We start from the raw sequence: 10618 nt of genomic DNA, 5'->3' as shown, positions 1-10618 counted from the left end.
GATCAAATTACAATCGTCTAAAGCCTTAAGAAATCCCTCAATGAGTCGGTCTGGATACTTCCTTCCTCCTTTCTTCTCTAAATGCGACCCCAAGTTGTTCATATCGCCCAAAAGACACCATGGAAGAAGACTATCATTTTTGAGTGACCGAAATAGGTCCCAAGTTTGAGACCGAAGTTCTCTTTTTGGCTCCCCGTAAATGCCAGTGAGACGCCAAGGAGGCAGCCCCACCATATGGACCGTGGCATCTATGTGATTAAAAGAGAAACCTTGGATGACAACTTCACTAGCTTCTTTCCAAAGAAGAGCGAGCCCACCACTATGACCACGGGCTTCCACCACAAAACAACCTTCAAACCCCAGTTGGGCTTTTAATCTTTCCAAACTAGCCTTGTTACATAAAGTTTCACAAAGAAAAAGTAAATTGGGCTTCTTTTGAGACACAAGGTCTCGTAAGAATTGTGAGGCCCGCAGGTTCCCAAGCCCACGGCAATTCCAACTTAAACAACTCATTGCTCCTGGCGGGCCTGGAAACCAGAGCCCACCATCCCATTTTTTGAAAGCCTCGAACCATCTTGCTCCATGTCATCATCTGTAGCCGAAACTACATTCATACGTGGACCCCCAAAGTTTCCTAAAGTGGAATCGGGTCTTCTTCTCTTAGAGTCAACCATTGTGGTGATTGTGGAATCAAAAAAGTTTCCATTACTATTGACATTTAAAGTCAAATCTTCCTCAATTATTCCTTGTGTAATCTTGCTAGGATTCCGCCCCTCTCTTGGCACAATATCAGGAAGATTATCATTACCATGATTCTTGCCTATCAAATCCCCAATTCTCTCCACTGATCTAGGACAAGGAAAACCACCCTGTACGTAGCCGCTTCGGAGTTTCACGCACCACCGCACCTGACCTGAGCCATTGAGCACCAATAGTCGACTGTCGCCTCTGCAACTGTGCCTTCTGATCCAAACCGTAAGGTTTGTCGTGTAAGTGTAAAGGCTTCAAGAACAATCTGGGGCAAAACTTCTCTGAGTGACCGATTATCCCACAAATGAAGCAAAAAGTTGGGATTCTTTCATACTTGAAATTGGCCCAATACCAGGAAGAGTTGTCGATGCTAATCTTCATTCGTCGCTTGATAGGTTTGTTGACATCCAAGCGGACTCTCACACGTAGGTAATCTCGCCAAACTCCCACGAAGTTGTTAGGATCCGAGTCTATGAACGTACCAATGAAATTCCCAAGTGCCATAACAACACTAAGAGTCATGTTTCCCGTTTGTAGATTGTGTATTTGCACCCACATATCAAGGTTGTTGATTTCTATCATCCTCGGGTTATCTCCTTCCTTCAACCTTGTAAAAATAAATGGCTTACGATCGTATGTCCATGGGCTTCCGTCAATGACTCTTTGAATATCAATCTCGTGATAGAATTGAAAGAGAAACAGATTCGGATTAAGCTCCTTGACGTACATTCCCATTCCCGGCTGCCAAAGGAATGCCATCATGTTTTGGAACACATTAAAATCTGAGACTCTGCCCGTCAAAAGCTTGCCCACTAAGCACCATCTGGTGTCAATCGACACTTCCTCTGTATTGATACCTTGAAGCTGTAGAACCTCCGTCTCTTCCTCATCCAAAGAGATCGTTTCTCTCCCTGCATCAAGCCCTCTTTCCTCGCTGCTACTGGACGCCATTGAAGACCTTCGAACCAACCAGAATTGAACAAAAACAAAAACTCAGAACTGAACTCTCAAATCTGAGAGACTGCAAAACGTATCAGCAGATACGACGGTTTTTATGTCTTATTTAAAATATATTTAGTAATACATTTAACAAAGTAAAATTCTCAACTCTTCATTTAAATTATTTTAAAACACAAAGGAAATTGCCAAATTTATATGTTTTTATACAAAATATGGCTATGGTTTAGAAAAGTCATTTCATGGAAAAAAAAAATTAACAAAAAATTACAAAATATTCCTATAAAATAACTTTTTTTGAAAAAAAAATCTATAATTTTGTAAATTTATATTTGAAAAACTATAAAAATAAAAATTCAAAAAACAAAAATATCCATTAATAAGTAAATTATACAAAGTTTATTACAATAAAATATAGCTCATAAAATAAAATATACAACAATAAGTTGAGGAGACCGTTTACACACATACATATTTTATTCTATATTTTTTTAAGAATAATTACATAAAATACTATTTCTCTTTTTTTTTTGTAAAAATTTAAAATTTTTACATTCAAATATTTTTTTTTTATATTTTTACGGTGTTTTATAAAAAAACACGAAAACAACAAGTAAACTACAGGAAAATAACATCAAAATAATATAACAAAAAAAAAATGAACAATAAATTAACAAGAGAACAACATAAAAATTCATCAAAATATCATATGTTCCCGTAAATAAAATCCTAAAAATATTTAAAATTCTGTAAAATCATATTTTTGTAATTTTTTTTATTAATTTTATATATTTGTGAACAATCCCTATTTTTGTTTATAGTTTTCATATTTATTTTACTCATATAATATCAGTTGGTTTTTCAAATTTTAACATTTCATCTAACAATTCAAAATAAAAAAAAAAATATTTCTTTAATTTTCATAAACTTAAGGGATTTTTTTATCGAATTAAAATGTGAGAAACTTGATTTATAATCTATTTTAAAATTAGTAAAAAAAAATGCTATTTAAAGTATGTGTTTTGCAAAAATTATTAATTACTTTTTATTTTGATAAATGATAAATTAGACCATATATTTTCTACAATAGTACTAATTAGTACTTTAAACTATTTTTTCAATCAAAATAAAACTTAATAATAACCTGATTTAGAGGTGTTATGACAAAATTAATTATATTTATTGCATCTATTCATGTCAGAAATTATCTTCAAATTGATTATATTAAAAGAAAAATTATCGAAAACTGAACTCAATGTCTTATATGTACTATTTTAAAAAATATAAGATCCATTTCTCATTTAACAAAAACAAAAACTCTAACATTTACAAAATACATAGTTTAAAATAGGATTAACCAAAAAAAATATTTTGAAACACATATACATTTCTTTTGAAAGAAAATAAAAATATTCATTAATCAGTAAAACAAATTTATTACCTAAAAATAAAACTTATAGAGTAAAATCAATAATAATAAGTTTGTCTATTACTTATTCTATTTATATTTTTATAGTTTATTTTCTATTTATTTTACTCATAATAGATTCAAAGGTGCCTTCCCTGAAAAAGTTATTTTAGGTAAAAGTCACACCCGGTATCACGTAACTCGTTTTAATTGTCTAATTCTACAGTGAGAAGTAGCACTACACTCTATAGGAAATTCATGTGAATGTGATAGTGATGATAGAGAGTATACACCTTTCGAGGGAGTGTGGACTGGTGATTTTAAATAATTAAAATTTGGTATTCTTTTAGTAGGTGAGAGATGAGGTCATTCTATGGTATTATGAGTTTTAGATGAAAATGAAAAGAGTTTTGGACAGTTGTAAACGTAGCCTAATGTCCTTTCAAAAAGAAAACGTATAGCCTATATGTTTATTAGAAGATCTTGCAATTGCGGAACGGCCCAAAGTGGATGGACTCGTAGAGATGGTTCGAAGAAAGTACCCAAGCTAAGAAGGCCCATTTTAGTGGGACCATGAGAAATTACTTGGAAACTACTTTTGTTTCACTACTGCGGAATCATATTAAATATGGCTTTTCTACTTTGTCAAAAAAATAAAAAAATATGGCTAATTTGAAAAAAAATATATATCTTTATATATATATCTATTCTATATAAAAACTAGGTAGCGCTTTGCGCGGTGTTTAGACCTATATATATATGTAAATATGATACTTTATATTTAAATTTTTAATATAAATTTTTGTTAGTAAAATTAGATAAAAGTTTTAAATTAAACAATTTTAATAGTTCGGAAAAAATTTTAATGACTTAAAAAGTTAAAGAACATAATTTAATATGCGTTAAAATTTGAGAAAAAAAATTATTGTTTAGCTTTATAATTTTGCAACATAATCTTAATGATAAATTTATCTAAATTGGGATTAGTATAGATACAAATGAACTATAACTATAACATTGAAGAGATAGTAGGTCCAAAATTTATAGGTAGTAAGTACCCTTTGTTACTATTATTTGAAATTTTTGAAAATAGACATAATCTATACTATAAATATAATATATAATAAGAATGGTATTATTAATTTGTGGACCATTAACAGTAATTAATTAAAGTAAAATATCAATAGAAGGGTATAATTTAGACTAAGCAAATGGTTTCATGAAATTGATTGTACTATTATTTCTTATTAATGTTCCAAAATTTTGATTGATGGTCTTCTTAATTTAACAATTGATAATATTTACACAGGTAATTAGTACTAATGCAGCCAATCTACAAACAAATATATTAGAAAAAAGCAAATCTAAAATTAAATAAAATAGAATTTTATAATTGAATTAACCTCGATAAAATATAAAATTGAATCACATATAGTTATATAATAAACTTTCGATAACTATAGTTATATAATAAAATAGCAATGTGATAAAATAATAATAAGGCAATAATAACGTGTAGTGATAGAAAAATAGATATAAAGCTCAAAATGGTACTCATAAACCATAACACTTTACTTCAAGAATAATCATAACTCAAAAAAAAAAAAAAGTAGAACGAGTCTTTTCAACTAAGCTTCCATTAAGATTCTATAATGCAAAATGAAATAATTTTTATTGAATTTATGATTCTATAATACAAAATAAAAATAACTTATAATAGATCTATGAATAAATCAAGTTTATTAGAAATTTTACAATGCAATCTTCACAAAAAACAATGTCTAATTTCTACATATATATGCGTTACTCAATGATGAGTACACATTATAATTTAGCTTTTTTTTTTTTTTTTGACGAAAGACAGGGAAATTACACAACTGGAACAGATCCATTCCAGCTCAATTCTTTGTCTAGCCCCAATGCCTTCTTTGCTAAGAGATGAGCATTATTGTTATTTTTCCTGTTTACATGATGAAGGCTAGCATTAGGGAATAAAGACAAAGAGCTTCTAATATCCTCCACTACATCCGATAGTACAGAAAGGTCTCGCTTGCGCCCATAAATCCGATCAACTAGAAGCTTTGAATCAGTCTCAATAACCGCAATCAGAGTTCTGATATGATAGCACCAGTTAAGACTTGCTCTAAGTGCTAAAGCTTCAGCCATTAGTGGGAAAAGATCACCAGCAGAAGGAATAGAAAGACCAGCAACAATCCTGCCATGCCAATCATTAATAACGGCCCCAAAACCAAGTTTGCCTTGAGAGGAGCACAAAGCCGCATCAGTATTAAGTTGATAGTAACCCGGATTGACTTGCTTCTGTTGTCCATGAACATGTAAGATTTGGGATGGACTAAGCTTCCTCATATTTAGTTGTGCTGCATTGTAATCTGAAAGATAAGAGTTAATCCAATCAATAACATCAGCAGAAGACATATTTAAATTTGCAAACAGTTTTTTATTTCTAAGGTTCCATATGGCCCAAACAGTGGTCAACAACAGTGTTAGATCCTCTTTGTTAAGATGTGAATAACCAGAAATTAAAAACTCTTTAATGTCAACATGTCTATGAGTAACATAGAAGTGTTTAAGAGGAGAAGCTTTCCAAATCTTAGCGGCGCTGGAACAATCTAGCAAGGCATGAGTCACTGATTCAGTAGGACAACGACAAAGAGAACAACAAGGACTTAGGAGAGACTTTTTAAGAAAGAGGTTAAGAGCAGTAGGTAGGATGTGGTGATACGCTCTCCAGGCTTGATTTAACCTTAGGAGGAAGATTGAGAGTCCAAAGTGTAGTCCACCACTTTTTAATGAAAGAAAAGTTAGAAGAAGAAGGAGGAAGGGACACAGTGTGGGCAAGATGATAGCCCGACTTAACAGAAAAGATGCCTGTGCTGTCCTTATTCCAAATGAGATGATCTTCTTTATTAAGGCCGCCAATTGGGACTTTAAGGATAGAGGAAACAATGTGAGGGTCAAAATACTGATCAAGCTTAGCACGGGTCCAATGACCATTCTCATCAATAAAAAAACTGACTTTATCCGAAGGAGGCCGGCGGATCACTGGCTATGAGCTGAAGAAATTGTGAATCAAGGACCCAATAATCTTCCAAAGTTCGGATAAAACATCCATTCCCAACCTTCCACATCAAACCTTGACTAAGGAGATCCCTACCCCAAAGAAGACTAGACCAAGTGAAAGAAGGGGAATGCCCAAGCCTAGCCTCATAGAAACCAGTATGCTTAAAATACTTGGCTTTGAGAATAGCAGCAAGAGTAGAATTAGGATTAGACAAAACACGCCACGCCTGCTTGGCAATCATGGCCTGATTATGATGAACTAAAGACCGGAATCCGAGTCCACCAAAGAATTTGGAAGTGCAAAGATTATTCCAAGCTTTCCAATGAATTTTAGAACCTTTACCCATCGAACCCCACCAAAATTAAGCCATCATTTTTTCAATCTTATGACAAATTGAAACAGGGAGTTGAAAGCAAGACATTGCATAAGAGGGAATAGCCTGGATAACAGCTTTCAAAAGCACCTCTTTACCAGCTTTGGAAATAATTTTTCATTCCATGCTGAGAGTTGAGAACCTATCCTGTGAAGTATAAAATCAAAACTGGATTTTTTAGACCGACCAAAACATTGCGGGACCCCTAAATACTTGCTAATGAAAGGTTTCGCCTCAAGACCAAGGGTTTCAAAGAAGTAAGAAGATACGGCAAGGGGTATTGAGGGAAAAAAGGATAGAAGACTTAGTGTAATTAAAGTTCTGTCCAGAAGTAAGGTTATAGAGAGTAAGAGCCTCTTTAAGAGAATTACAAGATGCAAAAGAAGTAGTGGTGAAGATAAGGGTGTCATCAGCAAAAAGCAAGTGTGAGACAGCAGGGGCAGTTCGAGCAATAGAAATACCTTTGAACAATCCCAAGTTTTCCTGAATACGTAAAGCTGCAGTTAAACCCTCAGAACAAAGCAGGAACAGATAGGGTGATAAAGGATCCCCCTGTCTGATGCCCCTGGATGGAAGAATAGGATCAGTGATTTGCTCATTAATACTAAACCGTATAGATGTTGAGGACACACACTGATAAATAAGATTAATAAAATGAGAAGGAAACTGGAAGCGATGGAGAATAGCCATGAGAAAGCTCCACTCAACACGATCAAAAGCTTTCTCCATATCAAGCTTAAGACCAACCCAGCCTAGCTTACCATGCTTACGATGATTAATGGCATGAACAATTTCCTGAGCAATATAAATATTATCAAAGATAATTCGCTCAGAAAGAAAAACACCCTGATTAGAGGAAATAAGATCTCCTAAGACAAATTTGAGCCTATTAGCAATGGCTTTAGCGACAATCTTATAGACAGTTGAGCAAAGGCTAATAGGCCTGAAGTCTTTAAGGGTAGAGGCATTAGTTTTTTTGGGGATCAAGACAATGAGAGTAGCATTAATAGAGAAAAAATCAGCATTACCATTAAGAATATCCAGAATAGCAGTGGTAAGATCAGGACCAATGATAGACCAATTTTTCTGATAGAATGCGGGGTTAAGGCCATCTAACCCAGGAGCCTTATCTCCAGAAAGCTGGAAGAGAGCTTGCTGGATTTCAGCATCATCAAAAGGAGTATGCAGAAAACTTATTTGTTGCAAAGTCAAAGTTTTATCAAGGGCAGCAAGAATGAGGTTAGTAGTCGTAGCATCGAAACTTTGAGACTTGAACAGGTTATCAAAATAAGTTCAAACCTCATGACAAATGTCAGAAAAGGAAGTAACCTGCCTCCCATCCTCACATTTAAGTTTTTGGATGTAATTAGTCTTTTTCCTAGAAGTGGCCTGTTGGAAATATTTTACCAGGATCTAGATTTACTAGCAAGTATGTTTCATTAACATCCTAATATAAATTCTAAAACAATGAAATAAACACATATAAAGTTTAGGAAACCTTACATTGGGTGCAGCGGAATATAATGACTCCTTCCGTTCAGATCTCTAGCCCTTGATTCCTTTCTGTAGCAAAACATAATCAAGATCTGAACCTGGATCTCTTTCTCTCCTTCCTTTGATGCTGATTCTCCTTCTTGTTGTTTGGATTCTTCACAGTCTTACACATTATGATTGAGATACCACTTGATGTGTGTGGGCACTACTCATTCACTCAAGGCTTTCGAAATTGAAGAGAAGAAAAAGAGAGAGAGGGGCGGCTATGGCTTTTTCTGAAAGGAACAATATGCAAGTGATAGTTTCCTAAAGCCATCACTTTCTATTTATAGAATGCCATCTAGGTTTAGGTTAGAATTGTATGGCATTAAAATAATGGAATAATAAATGGTAAAAGGCTTGCATAGTGGCCGGCCATATAAGGGAAATGGGCCTCCCTTTGCAACTTTCCAATTTTGTCATTTTTCAATCCCATTTTCTCAAAAATACCAATTTTCCAATTTAACCATTTAAATGTCAATTCTCATTATTTAATAACTAAAAATTAATTATTAAATAATATTGTCATTTAATATATTTATTAATATAGACATATAAAGTCTCTTAATTAATAAATAAACCTAGAATCTCTTTTCTTTACAATTTCGCCCTTGCTTAGTGAAAATTCATAAAGTAGACATAGTCTAACTTTAGAATTATAATTGATTAATCAAAATTAATTAACTGAGTCTTACAAGCAGTATGGTCTCGACTAGTATGGGGACCATGGGCCTATAGTAACGGAGCTTCCAATAAGTCGAACCGAATTTACTAAGTAAATTCCCTAACTTATTAATTCCTTATTGAATCCACACTTAGAACTTGGAATTGCACTCTCAGTCATATAGAACGCTCTATATGTTCCACGACATAGATACGCTATTAGTTATCCATTGTTATAATCCTAATTTGATCAATGACCCTCTAATAGATGATCTACATTGAATAGGCTCTAAATTACTGTTACACCTTCAATGTATTTTATCCTTAAAACACTTAGCTCCGTATAAATGATATTTCAGCGAAGTGAAATGAGATCTCCACCATTTATCTCTGTTTAGCCTGTTGGGTTTTATGCCCTAAATAAAACTCTTTACAATCTGATTAGTTATCAATATAAGAAATTTGAAGTGATTGATGTTTGCATGAATTTTACATGCTAATGGTTTAATATGTTTAATATGTTTATTACATTCATACACACAAAATCAGTTAAATCCAGATCATATGTTTATTCACAATTACAGTATCGTCAACACAGTGGAATGTGATTTTGTGATCGTATGAATCAAAAGTTTTGGTCCCTGTTTCATCAGTGTTATTGGATTTACACTGATGTGATAATCAGTGATGATGTGTACTTACACTTGGAGTAAGTGTTATGTTCTTTCCAGGACATTAGTAAAGTATACTAGTTTCGAATGTATGGAGTATACATTTGACTGGACCGATATTGCAACTAAGTTAAGATATTACAAACTTACCGTTATACATATCTTTCCAAGTCAATATCAGTAGTTGATCTTAAGATTAAAAGAATCTAAATCCTGATATGCTTAGGCTCAACTCAGGAGTGCTATTCATGTTCTTAGATTTATTAGTTAAGCCTACTTTTGGGTCAAGGTGATACGTATATTTTGGGAACATGATAGTATGATTGAGTGGGAGTGCTGAACATAAATATGGAATCTATAGCTTCTACTGGTGTATAGAAGTCAAGTGATGATTCCCTTCGAGCTTAGCAAATAGAAGTAAATGGATGAGCTCTTGTTTAACTGACTAATTATTAGATCACTAAACACCATTTACAGGTAGCTAAGTGTTTTAAGGGGCAAAATACATTGAGGGGTGAGAACGGTAAAGAAATCCCATCTCGATGTAGATCATCTATATAGAGGATCTTTAAATCACAATAAGATTATAACAATGGTTAAATGAGATAGTATATTGATATCGTGGAACATACAATATGCTCTATATAAGTCTGAGAGTGCAATTCTAAGTTCTAAGAGTGGATTCAACGAAGAATTAATAAGTAGGAATTTACTTGGTAAATTTGGTTCACTTATTGGAAGCTCAGCATATAGATCCATGGTCCCCATTCTAGTTGAGAATATTCTGCTTGTAAGACTCATTAATTGATTCGTGATTGATCAATTATAATTCTAAAGTTAGACTATGTCTAATTTTATGAATTTTCACTAAGTAGGGGTGAAATTGTAAAGAAAAGAGTTTCTAGGTTTATTTATTTATTAATGGACTTTATATGTCTAATTAATAATTAAATTAAATGACAATATTATTTAATAATCTATTTTAGTTATTAAATAATTAGTTTTGGCATTTAAAATGTTAGAATTGGAAAATTGGCATTTTTGAGAAAATAGAGATAAAATTCGATAAAACTGCAAAATCAAGTGAGACCCAATACAACACCATGGTCGGCCACTTAATGTGGGATTTCAAATTAATATTTTCATTATGTTAATGCCAAATAATTCCTAACCTAAACCTA

At 33.0% G+C, this 10618-nt stretch overlaps 1 protein-coding gene across 1 annotated transcript; it reads right to left on the bottom strand.

Annotated features, from left to right (window-relative positions):
• Positions 1–6153: 6153 nt before the first annotated feature.
• LOC115719960 (uncharacterized mitochondrial protein AtMg00310-like) lies at positions 6154–6543 on the bottom strand. The gene has a single exon (XM_030649131.2). The coding sequence runs from the start codon at positions 6541–6543 to the stop codon at positions 6154–6156; it is 390 nt and encodes a 129-aa protein (XP_030504991.1).
• Positions 6544–10618: the final 4075 nt, after the last annotated feature.

This window comes from Cannabis sativa, chromosome 2 (assembly GCF_029168945.1).
Source record: "Cannabis sativa cultivar Pink pepper isolate KNU-18-1 chromosome 2, ASM2916894v1, whole genome shotgun sequence".
In the NCBI taxonomy this organism is placed as follows: domain Eukaryota; kingdom Viridiplantae; phylum Streptophyta; class Magnoliopsida; order Rosales; family Cannabaceae; genus Cannabis; species Cannabis sativa.
Note: the sequence above shows the minus strand (reverse complement) of the source record. Positions and strands in the feature narration are given on the sequence as shown.

Bases quoted from the DNA above. Each gene is read 5' to 3' on its own strand.
- LOC115719960 (XM_030649131.2), bottom strand. From the start codon at position 6,543: ATGGGTAAAGGTTCTAAAATTCATTGGAAAGCTTGGAATAATCTTTGC.